This window comes from Phacochoerus africanus, chromosome 1 (genome assembly GCF_016906955.1).
Source record: "Phacochoerus africanus isolate WHEZ1 chromosome 1, ROS_Pafr_v1, whole genome shotgun sequence".
Lineage (NCBI taxonomy): Eukaryota > Metazoa > Chordata > Mammalia > Artiodactyla > Suidae > Phacochoerus > Phacochoerus africanus.
The window spans coordinates 124,418,482-124,437,244 of record NC_062544.1 but is presented as its reverse complement, the minus strand read 5'-3'; the positions used below and the strand labels follow the sequence as shown (position 1 = coordinate 124,437,244).

General features: G+C 43.0%; 1 protein-coding gene across 1 annotated transcript in view; it reads left to right on the top strand.

Moving 5' to 3' along the window:
* CADPS (calcium dependent secretion activator) overlaps positions 1-18,763 on the top strand; it is a 266,034-nt gene that overhangs the window by 58,087 nt on the left and 189,184 nt on the right. The window contains exons 4-5 of the mRNA XM_047778450.1: positions 9,747-9,858; positions 17,511-17,650. Coding sequence (XP_047634406.1) covers positions 9,747-9,858; positions 17,511-17,650 — 252 coding nt within the window. The remainder of the gene's footprint in view (positions 1-9,746; positions 9,859-17,510; positions 17,651-18,763) is intronic.

Here is an 18,763-nt window from a genome sequence, read left to right as displayed (position 1 = left end):
TTAAGTGATAGAAATTAAATAGCCTAACTCCAAAATTTGTCCCCACTGCACCAGCTTCCTCATTTGTAAATGAGGGGCATGGCCAACATGATGTAGGGCTTCTGTCCATTCAGAGTCTGTTGCTCTACCATCCCGAGTTGTTTTTCCTCATTTGGTTCATGCTTAGTAGAACTAGCTGGAATGCAAAGGGTTTTGCAGTACGTTTTGTAATCCGACTGGGCAGGTTTCCTGACAGCTTTAGCCTCACTTACTGTATACTTGTAAGCCTTCTGGAGGCTGCAAGGTGTCTTGAAGTAGGTTCAGGTTCTAAAGGCACAGTTAACTCTAGTGCCTCCCAGTTTATGAGAATCACAGGTTGCAACCCTAATAACCAGTTCAGGTTACAAGAGCAATGATAGGAAGGAAAACACCTAATGTAGGAAATTAAATAGGAGTTGGTTGGCTGAGTCACAGAGAAAAGAAAGTGAGTGAACATATTCTTAGCAACCTCCTGAAAGCACTCTTTTAATGTCTGCAAGGCAGCAAACAATTCATCTTCTCTAATGGACCTTAGCAACTTGGAAAAAACAGATGATTAGAGGATTAGGTGATGGAGGTGCCAGAGAACCTCAGACTGGGGAGACAGCCACCATTTCCAGTAATAAAAATTTACTCCCTTTCACAATGACAGAGAAGACCTTTGGGCCAAGTGGTAACTCCATTCCAGAGGTAACCCTGACACTCAACCCACGTGACATGCTGTCATCTTTGTAATTTGGCCCGTGACAACTCCTCCTCACTCCATCCCAACCCCACAAACCCCAAGACACACAACCCCAGGCCTTCCCCACTGCGCCAGCATCACATACTACACCAACCACCCTAATCCCATACCCATTCTATTACTTAGTTCCAACCTTGGCTTTCCCATTTAAGATTTTTTTTTTTGACCATCTATACATTTTCTCATGAGTCAGCTGTCATAAAGAACACAGTGTAATATCTCACAGCTGGGTAGGACTTTGACAGATCCAGGCTCTAACGGATTTCCAGTTTCCAGTCTGGCATGTGAAGAGATTGGAAGTCATGGGTTTTGTCCTCACAACAAGAAAAAGGCCGAACTAACTGAAAATCAGCAGCTCTTAGATCCATCAGAGAATTTAGGTCACAGGGAAAACTGCTGCCCTCAAATGTAGAGAGATGGGCAGATACAGAGAACCAGAGCCTACTGGAATGGAAGGCCAGGAGGAGGAATTGCTGCTAGAGGCACACAGGGTTCCATTTAAATGGTACCTCACTTTCAACAAAAATTAGAAGGCAAAGAGACAACACAGTTTGAAGAGACTGAGCAAGCATCAGAACCAGACTCAGATTTGGTCAAGATGTTGGAATTGCCAGACTAGGAATGTAAATCAACTATGATAATATGCTAAGGTTGCTAATGGCAAAAAAAAAAAAAAAAAAAAGGACAACATACAAGAACAGAAGGGTAATTTTAGCAGAGATGGATACTCTAAGAAGAAATCAAAAGGAAATTCTAGAAACCAAATACCCAGGCTCTTGTCTTTAGGATGACGAAATATATCAGCCTTCCTACTCCCATTATAGAGATAAGCAAATTGAGATTCTGCCAGTGGTTTACCCATGGTCACATAGCTAATGAGAAAATTAGGATTGATACACAGATCTCCTGTGTCTGATCTCTGGCCTTCATGCAAGAAGGATTTATTGAATGTTTCTTATGCACCAGGCAGAGCTAAACATTGGGCTGTAACAGCAATGGGCTTGATCCCTACCCTTAACAAAGTTTAGGGTAGAGAATTTTTCTGTACTTCTTCTTTAACCATCCCAAAGAATGTAAGTCCAGGAGAATTAAGTTTCGCTTTCATCTTGGATCTCATCTTCAAATGTGGAGCAATCCACAACTCATTAAACTCATTCCTTTAGTAAATGCCTATCAGTTATGCCAGGCACTGTGCTAGGTGCTGGGCATATGGCACTCCTCAGACTTAGCGGGGAAACAGACACATATCCCTGCCCTTGGGAGTTTACATTCTAGCAGGAGGAGACAAACAAGAAACCAGATAAAGAGGTACCCCTAATAAATGCTTCTCGGTTAAGTTCTAACTGTCCACTCTGTATAAATATTCTCCCCATCTTCTTCCTGGCACTTCCAACCTTTCTTTTCCAAGTGGCTGGCAGTTCCTTTAGGAACAGATTGAGGGGAGAAAGGTTTAGACACATTTGATTTTGGATTCCTGGAGAGGAGATAGTGGAAATGTCAGATAGGCAAGCCGGAGACTCCATCCCTCCTCCTCCGGGATAACCAATTTCTACAAAGCAAATGCCTCATTTATTTAGATAAGAGGTAGGTTAGCTTTTCTAGTACATTAAAGACCCCAGAGCACATCCTATCAATTAGTTTGCAGTGAAACACACTGCAACGGCACAATTGATTCACTTGATGTAGGACATCATGCCGTCTGCCTGAAAGGCAGGCCAAAGGATTTTAATGCAGTCGTCTCCAGGCAATTATTAACTTTCCCTCTTAGCAACGGGACCAAGGGACTCTCATTCCCTGAAATGACATGTCTCCCACAGTTAATTTTATGAACCTCACCAATTTAACACCCGGCTCACATGAGCCATATACCTTGAATAAATGCAAATCCAGTCTCTGTGGCATGAATGATGGCCTTATGCTGAGCATCACCATGGCAACTAATGACATCATCCCCCAACACCAAACTGCACAAAATCCAATTCTCCAAGGGTCCTTATTTGCCTAAAGTGGATGTGTTCTTGGCTTACACACACATTCATAAGTACCACTCTGTTGTCGAAGGTTTGCAGTGGATGTTTACTGTCATTTTGGGAGGTATATTCCCTTTGTGGCAAATGTTTTTTGTTCATGAGGGGGATGGGGAAATTCTAATGAAAATTACTGTGTGTATTTGATTAGCAACATTTGTTGATAACATATGGTCTAAGGAGGCTTCCGCAAATAAGAGGCTTTAAATAGTAAACAGAGATGTGACTGCGATGAAGCAGATGCTCTCCAAACACACAGTAGAAGGTTGCCTTTCCCATAGATTTCTCTCTCCCTCCACCCAAGCACATCCATCTCCTTTATTTTCTTCCCCAGATCAAAGTGTTCACCTTCAAAGCCGTGGCACTATTGAATAGGTTTGGAGAAGTAATGTACTGTGACTTTAAAAGTCATTTCCACCCCCTCCACCCAATGAATTATCTGCTACTCATGTTTATTATTTGATATTAATACTGATGGGGTGTGACTAAAGGAGGCAGCCAGCTCAAGTGGGTCTGCGAGCAGCATTTGGACACCACGTGTCTGAAATGCTGTGATCCAGCACCCCACGTTTTCTAGGACACCAAGAGTTCTAGCAAGCGCTCCATGAAGAATTGAGAGCAGCAAATTGAATCACCATGGGGTGAACTGTCCTTGTAAGTGCATGTTGACAGTTTATCTTTGTGGATGTGCTCTGGTGAGCATACTTCTAATCTGCTAATGAAAATCAAAGTGCTCCCATTAGACTGAGCTGGCAGCAATTTAACTGTGGGTATAGTGAGGGTTGGCAAACGTTTTCAGTAAAGGACCAGAAAGTAAATAATTTAGGCTTGTTGCCATAAGGTCTCTGCCATGACGTCTCACCTCTACGTTTGAAGCATGAAAAACAGCCTAGGTGATTTGTAATTGGATGAGCATAGCTGTGTCCTAATAAAGCTTTATGTATTGATTGGCATTGAAATTTGAATTCATTTAATTTTCATGTGTCCCAATGTTTCTCTTCTTTTGAATATTTTCAGCCACTTAAATATGTAAAAACTATTCTTAACTCATCAGCCATACGTAGGCAGCTGGTCAACCAGACTTGGCCCATAGACCTTTGTTTACCAACTCCTGGTCTGTAAGCCTAAAATGAAAAATGTACTTTTTGGGGGGCTTTCTCTGTGCTGGATATTGAGTTGAACACTATACATACAACAGCTTATCTCCTTACTTATCTTTCCTTTGGCCCTCTGGGGGCAGTACTGTTCTTATCCCTGGTTACAGATGTGAAAGCCAAGGCTCTGACACATACCTAACAACTGTTACCATTTCTGGACATGAATTCTCCCTAAGGAGAATATAATACCCACAAGGGAAGCACCAACATCTCATTCACCTTTGGATCCACAGCAGTACATAACAGTGAATTGTACATAACAGACATTCAGAAAGAGTTATCGAAATGCAGGGCAAAGTGAAGGTCTTAGCATTGGAAGTCAGAACTATATCCACTACCACTTGTGCGCACAGGTTCATCAGCTAGACTGTTCTCTTTATTCTCCACTCTCTTGCAAAAGTTATTTGATTTAGAATGGACATACATGTCTCAATACATATTCCTTCATATTCGGAGATGCCCATGGGTGACTGCATTTTCTGTAGTCTCTGCTTGCATTGCTTCTGGTTGAAAAGTAATGACAGTTGTTTATTTTATAACTCAGTAGCACTTTCCAACATTATACCATTGGCATCCACATCACTTCCAGCCCTTGACCTCTTGAGCTAACCCCTCCTTGACCTTCAAAGACCTATGCCCTGCTCCTCCAAGTGCTGTCCTGGCTGCTGTGTCTCCTGGGTCCCTTCTTCATGCTGCTGGCCAGCATGTACCTTCAGAGAATTTGGTGTGCTCTGAAAAACATTGAGTCCTTAAGGGGATAAAGCCCTCAGTTTGGCTTAAAGGAGACAATCAAATCTCTGAATATCTCCTATGTTACATCTCTCCACAATCACCTGAATCAGGTGATGCCTGAATCTGTCACATCTTCCTAGTCATTAAACAAATGTTTGCTGTGTGTCAGGTCCTGCACTCAGTATAGGAATTTTTTTTTTTTTAAATCACACCATACTTCTTGCCCCAAGGTGTTCACCATCTAGAGAACCAGATATACACAGATCTTGTCAAATACACTCTAATACTGTGTTATGAGATATGGAGGGGTAGTAAAGTGCTATATTTAATAAATGGACTTTGGGGTCAGCAGCTCTTAGTTGGAAGCCCAGCTCTGAGATAGCCTGAAACCCTGGCCCCATTACTTAATCTTTCCAAATCCTACTTTCTCTATTGATAAAGTGGGGATAATAACAGAATATACCTTGCAGAGCTGTCAGAAGGATTAAATGTGGATATCTATGAAAAGCACTCAGCCCAGGGCCTGGCAGACCATATGCATTTGATAATTGGTGGTTATTTTTAGTGCTTTTGTGAGCCAGCTGTACAGTGTGACTATAGTGGCAGATATGATAAGATCACAGAAGTGAGACACCTCACCCACTGGACTTTTTCTACCTTGTGTTCAGAGAGAAGTTAGTAAACCTTCCCAACTGCCACTGGCAATAAATACTATCAACCTCTGGTCTTTTCAAATCAAAGTGGAATTTTATTTCAGTCCTGGGAAACTTAAGAAGAGACATTCATCTTAATAGCCAGTCAGTGCACAGCAAAGGAAAAGAAATGTGCAGAGAAGAATGCAGCAATGAGAAATAGATTCATTTACCAATGTGTGCCCCCTCCCCCCAGCAAGGCTTTGGTTCCACCACACACTGATTATGTAATGCTCTGTGTAGTATATTAAACATGTGAAATTAATTCAGGGCAGCCCAAAGTCCTGTCCGTTTTGAAACAGAACTCTTCCTTTGAGTTACAAAGGTAATTGATGTTAACTGGATCCAGACGCAGAGGAGCAAGTTGGTGGCCTGTGGGAGGGAGGCAACATAGTGGCCTGGTCAAGATTTTGGGCTGTGGAGTCACATCACCATTTGCTCCCTGTGTATGATCCTGGACACATTACCAACATCTCTGAGCCTCGGTTTCCTCGTCAGCAGCTATGGAGATGGTAGTTATAAGCATTTGACAGGATGGGCAAGAAGGTTTTAAAAAATGAATGTATGACCATCTAATATTTTTGAGAGAGGAATTTGTGACCAGCACATAGTAAGCACTAAATAAATAGTAGCTGCTTTTATTATAGTCAGGTCTTTCCATGGCTGGAAAAAGACAGAGAGTGGCCATTTTCATGATTTTTTTTTCCCAAAGGGGAGAGAGGCAGGGAAGAAAGGTGTAGATAATTAGGTACCTATGGGGCTCCTACAAATAGGAAGCATTGACAAAAAGAAGCTGGGAGTGGTTTCCACAGAGTCCTAGGACTATAGCAAGGGGCAAAGATGGGCAGCCCACCTCCTCAGCATGGCCCATCCTCTGGCCACACTAAGTGTCAGAGTCTCACTCATGACCTTGTGAACCCTGAGACTGCCCAGGCCCCAAGCTCAGACCATTTGTTTTCATGCTCTGTATTACTGTCTTGACATTATTAATTATTTTATCTTTGACCTTATGTCAGTTAAGTGGAGTCTGATAGAATAACGGGCATGTGTTGGGGAAGAGGAATGACTTGGAGAAAGGAAGACACTGTGTTTATCTTTAATGGTACATTGCCCTCCTTTTTGAAGAAGGAGCCCCACATTTTCCTTTTGTACTGGGCCCTGAAAAGAACAAAACCTGTCCTAATTAGACTGGGGACTTTCTCTTTTTGTCCGCTCCATTGGGCCAGGTCGCCATTTTGAAATCTGGCAGATACATTGGAATTTAGTAGTGACCTAGCAACTTGAGGTGAGCCAAGGGTCATGGTAGGAAGCCAAAAGCACAGCTGTGGGCCTGGTGGGAAGGAAAAGCAAATCACTGTCCAAATGGACAGGGGTTGCTAGAACAGCCTCCAGCGGCTTGAACCCCATCCAGATGATGGGGCCTCAGAGACCTTGCCCTGCCCTGCCCCACCATCGGTGTCATGTTGAACACCTTTTGAACCAGGCACCCTTGGGTAGCAGCATGGGTACAGACAGACTGGGTTCATGCCCACTGATCCTGTCATAGGGATAAAGTGTGGGGCTCCCAGGGTACCGGGACTCAGGCTTCTTTGTAGCTTAGGTTAGAGCATCTCATTCGAGAACTCTCTTGGTTTCCAGCAGGAATCTTCCTTATCTCCATGATCAAGCATGAGAAATGCCCAAAGTGATTAAGAGCACAGTTGACCATAAATAGGAAAGCAGTGATCATATTTTTTGCCATAATTGTCAGCCATTAATAATGCTTGCTGTTGATAATCATGACTTTAACAGCAGCAAGAGCTGTAAAATGATAATTAAGAAATTTGGATTCTAGCCCCACTTGATCACAATTCACTGGGATAAAATGGCCAAGATCTTGAGCTTCTTCTCAGCTTTCTCACCTGTGAAATGGGCACAAAATAAACTGTTTTACCTCTTCCCTTGTGTAGTAAGAAGGGCAATGTCCACCTTGCTTGCCCAGCAAAGAATCAAATACTTAGTATGTGCTAAATAAATGTGTGTTGAATGGATAACATAAAATGTAAGTGATCATCACTGTTTCTAGAATACATCTTGTATATGTCCCTATTTAGGGAAGGGAAGGTGGCCAAAATTGGGGTTGGGGGTGGTGCTCTTGTCCTGTTCCAAGCCTGCTGCTATTTACTCTTTGTAACTACTCTGTGAAATATGATTTTATAGCTGAGGAAACCAAGGTACAGGGATGTTAATTAACTTGCTCCAAGTCCTACAGTTTTAAGCAACTAATCAAATCTTTAGGCCTTGTCTCCTTTGCCAGGACAAAGATTCTTCTATCCTAGGAACTTGCTGCTGTGGCTGATGATCAAAATGAGGATCTTCCTTCTGTACAGCTAACATTTTGCCAGTGTATTTGAAAAGTGTCACTTCTTGTTCTGTCTCCTATCCTCTTCACATACCCTCCTTTCTCCCTTGCACCTTCCTCAGTGGTTCTTGCACACCTGGATCCCCATGAAACTGGGTGTCCCTGATCTCCATTGTTCTGGCGCTCTCGTCACTCTCCAGAGTCCGCAAGTCTTTGAGTTTAGTTAATGGGATTTATTTGATTGGGTGCAACTATGAGACTAGAAGCCAGAAGTCCATCTGATCAAAGAAGAAATACAACCAATCAACACAGAGTAAAATAGTCAAGCCTGCTGGTAATCAAAGAAATGCCTGTGAGAATAACCATGACAAAAATAGGCCAGAAGAAGAAGTGACTAGGGACACACAGAGCGGGCAAGAAGACATGTGGTTTGCACCCACCTTCCCAGGTGGTGGGAAGACAGTCACCAGGTTGGTGGAAAGCATTTTGGAAATAGGTGTCCCAAGCTTTGAAAGTGATCACTGGTGAGCACAGTCTGGCAACACTGTAGGAGCATTGAAATATTTGTTGATAAATGAGTAAAGAGACAATCTCCCAGCTAACTCTCTATTTCCAAAGGAAATAAACAGAGGTATAATATTATAGTCATTAAAGGTGATATTCAGTGGATATTTTGCAGCATGAAAATTGGACATCATATATGACAAAATTAAAAAACAACAATAGCTCTATATAAAGTTATATCTATTCCTGTTTCCAAGTTCTGTAAAAGAATATATATTTGCACCAACAAATATTTACTAAGTGTCTTCTGCATGCTAAGCACTATACTAAGTACTTGGCATGCAATATAAACAGAACACAGTCTTACAGAAAACTAGAGGATTTAGCTATTAAACACTCATGCAAGTAAATCAATAATTACAAATCCAGTGATTGTTAAGACACAAAATTAAGCAGTGTGTTCAAGGGAGTTTAACACTGGAACTTAATTTAGACTGGGAGATCAAGGGACATGTTCTCTAGGAAAGTGTTGTTTAAGTAGAGCCCTCAAGCAGTAGCCAGGTGAAAGATAGAGGAGAAGCACTGCCATCAAGGGACCTGTACAGGTAATAGCCCTGAAGGGCACAATCGGAAGGCCTGTGACACTTGAGTGAATGAGTGGAAAACCATTCCCAGGGGTTGGGATTGCCCCAGTGCAGTGGAACAGGTGCCATGGAAGGATTTAAGTGGGGGCTTCATGCAATTCAGTTGACACTTTGGGAAGGTCACGTTGATGTCAGGTATAGAGTATGGAGATGGCTCAGTCAGAATCATAATAAGTGAATGAAAAGGTCATACCTGAGGGCCCATCAGGGCTCATGTCAGCCCAGACCAGTGTCCTACCCAGATGCTGGATAAAAGTCACGCACTCCTCAGGGGAGATCTCCCCTGACTCCCAGAGACCAGTGAATGGGGAAGGGCATTTCTCACATCCCATCCTTCCACCTGTCACTCCTCTTCAGCAGAGCTAAGCTCCATCTATTCCTCTATTCATCATCTCTGTAGATGTCAGTGGTGGTGGGACTTCCCACCTCCCTGCTACTACTGAGTCTCATGGTAAGGTCAGCTGTTGGCTCCAGCCAAATAAAGCCCCATCTCAAAATCTAGAGCAGAAGTTTCTAAGAACTGAGGATTCAAAGCCTACAGGGTGTATTAGTGGTTACCCTGGAATAGTCTGAAGGGTTAGCAAATGCATGGACGAAAGTTCTCACCAACTTGATTTCATGCTAATTCCAAGTGATTTCTTACAGCTCTGTGAAGACCCGTGGCAACTTTCTGAGCATCTGTCTTGCATTTGCCTAGCAAGTTAATTAACACTTTTTGTCACTCTAGCAGCTTGGGAGGGGAGAGGAGGAGAGGGGGATGTGACAGCCAGCGATGCCTCGATGCCTTGGGTTAACCATGCATTCACCCGTCCCAAGAAGGAGGTAGCTGAGCTTAGCATTATCAAGGTGGAGGTCTCCATGCTGACCCTTCTGATTCTGTCCACAGCTGGGGCACCCAGGGTGACTTCTCTACGACCCATGCACTGCCCGCTGTGAAGGTGAAGCTGTTCACAGAGAGCACAGGAGTCCTGGCCTTGGAGGACAAGGAGCTGGGACGGGTAAGCACTGCCCATTACAAGGGCTCTCCATCACAAGGAGCTCTGGGGAGCATGTGTCCCTGGGTCCCCAGGGGCAGCAGTGACATTGCTGAAAGGCCCAGTTTCGGGGTTGGATTCCCTGGCTTCACTCTTCATTGACCTGTAACCTTAAGCAAGTCCCCCAACTGTGGAGCCTCAGTTTCCCTCTTTAAATCCATGCACATAGCAAAAAATAGGTCAGGATCTCTCAGCACCGGGAGACCCAGACACGCCTGAGAGCAGAAACGTGCAGTACCCTTTCCATCTTGAAGCAAAATTATTAGGTAATTGAACAAACCAACACACATAACAATCTTAAAATCATTATAATGGCATAATATAAATGAGAAATAAAAGAGAAACAACCAGGTGTTCCCGTTGTGACTTAGTGGGTTAAGAACCCAATACAGTCTCTGTAAGGATTTGAGATTGACCCCTGACCTGGCTCAGTGGGTTAAGGATTCAGCATAGCCACAAGTCACAGCTGTAGCTCTGATTTGACCCCTGGCCTGAGAACCTGCACGTGCCACAGGTGAGGCAGCAAAAAGAAAGAAAGAAAAAAGAAAAAAAAAAAAAGAAAGGAATCAACTGATAATAGTTTCAAAATGTAAAAATTCAAGCATGACTGTACTGGAAGATCTAAGAGAGGAACCTTTACTTGTTCCCAGATGGAGAATCACTGTGCAGGTGGCAAAATCCAAGATCTGCTTATCAGTCATTTATTGCAACAGTAAACCAGTCTTGAAAACAAAGTTTCCTTGATTTTGCTGGAAGCATGCCAAAAACATTTAGAGTGTATGTGCCAAAAAAGATTTAGGATCTAGATGCAGTTAATTATCAGCAGTTTTTTGTACCTCCATTCATATCTGGTGGAAATACTCAAAAGTCAGGATGCAGGACGATTCCTCATTGGGAAGGAATAGCTCTCTTGTTGCAGAATGATTACTATCCCTGGGCCCCGCCCATTCGATACCAGCAGAGCCCAATACCAATTATTTTGTTAAATTTCTGAAACATCTCGAGGGGTTGTACCAATCCCTTTGAGTACCACTGAGATAATAAAGATGTTTCTTCTTACATCTCAGCTATGGTCTCTGTAGCTAATGGCCAGTATTTTCTTCTTTTTAAAAAATTTTATTGAAGTATAGTTGATTTACAATATTGTGATAATTTCTGCTGTACAACAAAGTGATTTGGTTATATATGTACACATATCTACTCTTTTTCAAATTCTTTTCCCATATATATTATCACAGAATATTGGGTAGAGTTCCCTTTGCTATCCTGTTGTTTTCTTTTCCTTTTTTTTAAGTTTTATTGAAGTATAGTTGATTTACAGTGTTGTGATAATTTCTGCTCAAATAGCCAGCATTTTCAGAACATAAGTTGGATCAGTCACATACTAGTTTAAAATGCTCCCATCATTCCTCACTGCTCATAATAAAATCTGAACTCTGTAGTACAGGCCACAAAGAATTGTATGATCTGGCTTCTGGCCACCTCCCCAGCCTTGTTTGCTGTCCCCTTTCCCCTCATCCAGTAGACCTCAGCATCACTGGCCAAATTTTAGTCCCTCAAATAAACCAAATTCTTTCCCATCTTGGGAGGATTTCTTTCCACCTGGACCATTTTCCCCACCACCCAACTCTTCCAAAGGCTACTTCCATCTCTACATACATGCCACCTCCTCCTCAAAGATCCCTTTGCTGACTGCCCATCACCCTTCATTAAACTGCCTCAGCCTCCTGTTCACATCCTCCTCTGAACTGATCACCAAGGAAAATGTGCGGAAACGTTGGCTTCTATCTCCCCCAGTGGAAGCCCCACGAGAATAGAAACCTAAAGTATTTTTCCTTTTTTGAAAAATTAAACGCATCAGTTCCCATCATGGCTAGCAGAAACAAATCTATCATCCATGAGGATGCAGGTTCAATCCCTGGCCTCCCTCAGTGGGTTAAGGATCGGCTGTTGCTGCGAGCTATGGCAGAGGTCACAGACATGGCTCGGACCCTGCATTGCTGTGGCTGTGGTGCAGGCCGGCAGCTACTGTTCTAATTCAACCCTTAGCCTGGGAACCTCCAAGTGCCTCAGGTGTGGCCCTAAAAAAATAAATAAATAAACTGTAGTTAACTTACAATGTTATATTAGTTTCAGATGTGCATCATAGTGACTCAGTGTTTTTATACTTTATACTCCATTTACAGTTATAAAATATTGGCTAGATTCCTTGTACAATATATCCTTGTATCTTGCTTATTTTACACATGGTGGCTCATATCTCTTAATCTCCTACCTATTTTTTTGCCCCTGCCCCCATGCCTTTTCCTGTGATAGGATAAATATGGCCACAAAACAAACTATTTTGTTCACCATCCTATATCTGTACCCAGAGCCCAGCTCATAGACTCTTAATAAATTTCCTTTCTACTAGTTGAATGTGTAATCCCTTCTGAAAGCTATGTGACATTTGTCAAAATACTTAACCTCTCTGAGCCTCTAAGATCTATAGAACAATGACAGAATACCTCAAGGCAAGCACACAGATCTTCACACCTAAGAATCCCAGCAAGAACATATTACCCAGGGTTTCTTTTTCATTCCTTCGGGGGGGGGGGGGGGGGGGTTTGTTTGTTTGCTTGTTTGTTTTTATTTGTTTTTTTACTCCCTTAAGCTGATTTTTATCTATAGAGCTGAGCTGGAATCACAGGCATAGTACATAGACCACAGATAGAAGTAAAACAAAAACTAAACAAAACTAATAGCAAAAAGAATGTCCCCCACAAAAAAGAAACGAGTTGAAAGAAAAGAAGAGGTTTACCTGTTTTCTTTGGAACATGAAAAGTATTCATTTCTGTCCTTAGGGAAAGAGAGACACAAGTAGTAGGGGAAGGAGCCCGCCTCTCCTTTTTCTTCAAACTTCTCTTCTTCCACAAAGACTTGAATGAGAAATTGTGAGCGTTTCAGAGACCTAGGATATTAGTGTTAGAAGAGTCAAGTCAACCTGAGTCCACCCCTGAGTCTCAGGAGCCCCTTGAAATTGTTAGAAATGTTGGGGAGAGGGAGATCAGTGCATTTTTCTGGACTTGCTAATCTAAAGCATTCACCAGATTTTCAAAGCTGTTTCCACCGGGAAAAGTTAAAACCACCAGGCTAATCAAACTCTTTGAATTTATAGGTGAGAAAACTGATGGCTGTGGGAGGCAGGAAGCCCCACCCCCACACCACCCCCCTATAAGTAGGGGCCAGTGCATGTTTACCACCGGCCAGGCCATTGTCCTGAGGACTCCATGTGCAGCCCCTCCCTGGTTCCTCACCAGAGCCCTGTGAGGAAGGGACAGTTGTTACTCCTTCTGTACAGACAGCGCACTGGGGTCCAGAGGCGGTGAATGATTTGCCAGTAATGATGTCACTCCATCTCTAGGGCTATTTTTATTTACGGTACCACATCATCCCTATGCATAAATAAAACTCTCGGCTCTGCTGTTGTGGTGAAGGCCACGAAAATGCCATGGCTTTCACAGCCATTAATCTCTTAATAAATCATGCTCCCCTCCAGTCTCATTACATAGTTCCTCAGATAACTAGTTTATACTTCCTACCTAAGAACTTGCCAGCTTGCGGAGGAGCTGGCCTGCCCGGCCCTTGTGCTGGTGGGGCAGGCGCCCTCTGCTGGCAGAACCCCCATAGGCCACAGCTGGGTGACAAAAGCTATCTTTTTTTTAAGTGATTCTTTGCACCCCTTGGGAAAGTGTTTCTCTGCGGTGATTCTTCCCAGGTTCAGCAGGACACAGCCACATTCTAAATTCCAGTGCTATGTTCATTCATGCACATTTTTATTAAACTTTGGGACTAAAAAGTAGCTCCTGCATATTGTAAAAAAATAATTAAAATGGATATACAGTGAATACTAATGATGCCACCCACTTAACCCTGGTATCCTTTCCCAAAGAAAAACTTTGTTTTTAATTTATTTGTTATTCTTCCCAAAATATTCTATACATATAAAAATAGCATATGGAAGCATATTTGTATATATCCCTCTTTGAAAAAGAAAGAAAGGACACAGTTGGAAGTTACTATATACACACTGCTCTGCCCCTTGCTCGAAATATCAGAATATTTGGAGGTTATTCCATATCATTCCCTCTTGTTTTCATGGCTACGTATACTGTGTAGAGATATTATAATTAATTTAGGTTGTTTCCAGTCTTTGGCTGTGTTAACAATGCTTCTGTGAATATCCTTAAGTTTATTTCTTTGCATACACACACACATGTTTGTGTGTGTGTGTGTGTGTTTATAGGATAAATTTCAAAAAAATCTTGGATGAAATTTGAATTTTGATAGATACTACAAAATTGTCCCCTAAAGAGTATACACCAGTTTATAATTCTACAAAAGGCACGAAGGAGTGCCTATTTCCCTAAACTCTTGCCAATGCTGCAATGGTTATCACACTTGTATTCATTGAATATGATTGCAGGGACCACTATGTCCAGTCGTTTGTGCTCTACGCAGAGCACACAGGAGTGATGACAGGCAAAAATCCTTTACCTCACAAGACATACAGGATATAGATATAAAATCAGAAATTACAATGCAGTGTGACAAGTACTCTGCTTGAGAAAACACATAGCAAGTGGACATAGTCTAGTCTGAGGGGCAGAGATAACTTCCTGGGGGAATGCAGAGGTAAAGAGATATACAGGCTAAGTGATGGAGGGAATCAACCAGGTAAAGCCGACCCCAGCAGGACCTGCCTGCATGCCCAGGTAACTGAGAGAAGCTGGGGCAGGCTGGCATGCAGCCTACCGCATGGGATGGGTTGTGTTCCCACATCAGCATCACCACATCAAAGCACAGCACACATGGGCCTCAGCTGAGATAGCAAAGTGCTCGATTAGCAGCCTGGAATGTCCAGATGAGGTGTCTGGACTGCTTGGGCTCATGTGCCCCCCTCAGGATCCTAATAATTCAGCATAGCCGACGCGAAGGAGTCACCAGCCCGTCGGGCACATGGTAGGTGGGGATGGAAGTGGAGGAGAATTGCAGTGAGCTCATCTCTCCAAATACACTGGAGAGGAGGTCTCCACAGGAAGCAACTATGCAGAGCAGGATGTCTTTGTGGAGGGGCCAGTAAAGACTGGCCATTTGCATCAGGAATGGACACCATATTGCTAGTGGGAAACACTCCTAGGATCCATATGGCAGATCTGATTTTGCCAAACGAATGGGAGCAGAAGGAGGCCCTGGGCCTTACCTGCTGTTGTTCTGGCCTTGATAGGGCTTCTCTTACCAGTTCCTCCCTTTCCTTCCTTCTCGGCGTGTCACCCCCCAGCCACACTGGTTCAGGGCAAGAGGTCAGCTTCACCCCGCTCTCTACCTCACAAAGCCTGGAGTCTCAGGATATGGAACATGATACAGGGTGACACAGAGGGATGGGTATTATCTTGAAGGATAACACGAGGGGTTTCCACGACCCAGTGGCACCCTGACTTACTCATGTATTTCCAGTGTCCTACAGCATAGCGCAGTGTACTAGTGCCAGTTAAAGGAATGGGCACATTTTATGATAGAATTTTAGCCAAATTAACCCTCTCAAAATGAGCCAATGACCAAATAAGAGCTATGATTTGAAGATGATACTGATGTTGCAAGCCTGGCAAGCAACATGGTAATAATGGAGCTGACCCCAGTCAGGCTGGCAGGAGTCCTGTTATCCATGGCACGGGATAGAAACAGTTCTGGTGTACTCAGAGTGAAGCATCTGTCCAGACATTATGAAATTTCTTACAAGACAACTTGAACCCCAGATTCTCATCCAGTATCATTGATTCTTACCTTACATGTACATGGTACCTTAAAATATAGCTAATAATAGTACAAACTCACCATTGTTAGCAAACTATTTAAAAACAGTTTTTCAATCTTTTTAAAACATCTAGGTTTGTGTGTGTTTTATGATATGTGAAATAATGTAGTATATTAATACATAGTAAATAGACATCCTGTAAAAGATACATGGATATATATTTGACTCATAGCTGTACACTTATATTGATAGTAGTGATCCATTTACGGGTATTTGGCTAATTGCTTAAAAACGTTTTGTTGAAGTAGGGCATGATCAAAAAAAATATATATATATATATATAGCAGCCTCCAGTTTGGAAAATCAGGGCTTCTTGCATTTTAATCACATCACTAGATCTTGAGAATGCTCAGATGTTGGGTTAAGCAAGAATGTACAAATTTTCTTTTATTGGAGAGAGGGAATTTACTGGAAACAAGAGGGTTGGGCCAAGAATCAGAAGGGGTCAAAAATCAATGCAAGCAAAGCCTGTCAAAGAGGAAAGAATTCATTATCCTGCCATGTTTTCCTGCTCTACTCAGAGCCTTGTTCCACAGTCACTCTGGAAGCCATGTGTTTCTACCCTCCAAGCTTGAGCCAAGTTCTCATGACATTGGTGAAGTCTGGAAGGCCGGGGTGCCCACCCCAAGCCTCTGCGCCTCTCCCGCCCCCTCGCAGAGGTGAAAGGCGCCTACTTCCCCTGCACTGGAAGAAAGCAGAGGTTTTGAAAACAGACCCCAAATAGCACACAACAAACTAGGGCACGCTGCCATCCCAGAAGCAGATCATAGTGGGCCCAGCTTTTGTTGTGCCCATATTTAGTTCTTCTTCCCTTCATTTTGGGGATTTTCCAGATACTTCACTCCTTGAATGCACTTTCCCTCAATCCCATGTGATTCCCGAGGGAGAACTCTTTCGTTGCATGGTAAAAAGTAGATTTACTGGAGAAGTGGGTCCCCTTCTGGCTTCACTTACAGCCTCTGTGATGATGATGAAAACTGAGGCAAAAGACCCAAGTCATAGCGCCATCTCTGAAGCACCTGGTAAAAGGCATTCCCTAAGAGCCAAGCCTTCTTGGAGTTGTGTCTGCTTCCTTTTCTCCCAGGACAGAGCTGTGTCCTGGGTGATCAAGTGTCAAGTCCAGGTGAAATCATGTTGAAAGTGGGTCTCTAAGCATGTCCCTTCCCATCTCAAGTCTCACATTCCTCATCACATGTGGTCCCTTCCATCTTCTCCTGCAGCCTTGGAGGGAATGGGAAAAAGCAGACAAGAAGTTTCTCTAATCTAGAAGGACATTTCTTCCTTTTATAATTCAAGGATCTGGCATTTCTGTGAGCTGTGATGTAGTTTGCAGATGTGGCTTGGATCTTGTGTGGTTGTGGCTGTGGCTGTGGCCAGCAGCTGCAGCTCTTATTCCACCCCTAGCCTGGGAACCACCATATGTCCTAAACAAGAATTTTTAAAAGTATAAAAGCAGGATCACAAGCATCATGATCCTTGATTGTACAGAATTAGCCATGGAGGGAGAGAAGAGAACAAAGAATGCCGTTTCTGTCCTCATGCCAGCTGCTCAGCATGAGCCATGAGCCAGCCGCGGTTGGTAAGTGGAGCCTGGGGTCTGAGTTTGAGGCTCAGGCCTCCACTTTGTTTGCCTGTCTTCCCACTGGCTTTGAAACCTGGATGAGATGCTCAGTTCTCAACAGCCAGCTTTCTCATCTGTGGAAACCTGTCCATAACAGTGTTTCTGTCTTCCAGCTAAGATGTTTGTCCTTTTTCCCTGCAGGTTATTCTTCACCCCACCCCAAACAGCCCCAAACAGTCAGAGTGGCACAAAATGACAGTCTCCAAAAACTGCCCCGATCAAGACCTCAAAATCAAACTTGCTGTCCGAATGGATAAGCCTCAAAACATGAAGCATTCTGGGTAAGTGTTCCTTCTCCGAGTGGTGGTTTCAGACACACCTCCATTCATTTCAAAAATCAAAACTGATCTCCCAAGAACTACATGGAAGAAATTACAAAGAAATATATGAGGGATTATTCAAATGCATGCCTTTGATATTTACACTAAGTTCCTCAGTTCTCATGATTACCATATTTGCATTGTTGCTAAACTGTCAGGATAGAGTTATTTCTTTATTCTTTTCTAATGGGATTTCCCATACAATTCAAAACCTTCCTAGAAGCATGCAGGGCGATTCTGGCGTAGGGAGTTTGATTGGTTTCCCATACCTTCTTAGAAACATCCAGGTCTTTGAGAATCCTACACTCACACCTTCATCAGCAACCACATCAGGAGGTGTGAGCAGTTGCCGTAGGCGACCTTCAAACAATCAATTCACATTGAATCAGTTTTAGTGTTTAGCGTAGCATTTAAATTAACTGAGAAGTAGAAAATTTATGATTGTCTTCAGTTCTTTAAGGTTTGAGAGGAGTGGCCAATGAAGTAATTTCAAGTAGGATAAAAAGAATAGGTAGTTTTATTGTACCACTCAAGGCAACGATTTATATAGAAAGTGTTTATTGACAGCTGGGGTCTATGCTGGGCCTTGGCCTATTGAACTAAATTGCTTGGACCCTACCATCACAAAAAATGTGACCACTTAGAAAGGCATTGGGCCTTTTAACTCTGAATGGAGGAATGTTTCACCAATGGAAGGCAATGGATTGTTTTCCAAGGATTCTGCAAGAAACATTTGTCAATCAGCTACATTCTGCTTAACCCCTCCTGTTAGAGAAATGTCTCAGTCTCTTTGGGGGTGTTTGTGTTTATAAGAAGGCTAAAAGTGATAAAACTTTCATGAAAATTGAAGCTTGGCTATGTGCTAGAGATTTGGCGAGTTTAGAAACCCTCTACCAGAGACTAGCCCCTGATTAAGACAGGTTTAAACAGAAGCACGTGAGAGGTCCAAGAGGGTGTGATGAGGATGGGGAGCACGCAGCCCAGCAGCTGAGTGGACGGAAGCAGCAGGTGGTCAGAGAGTAAAGGACAGCGCCCTGGCCTTAGAACCTCAGAGTTCTAGGGAGCAAAGAAAGC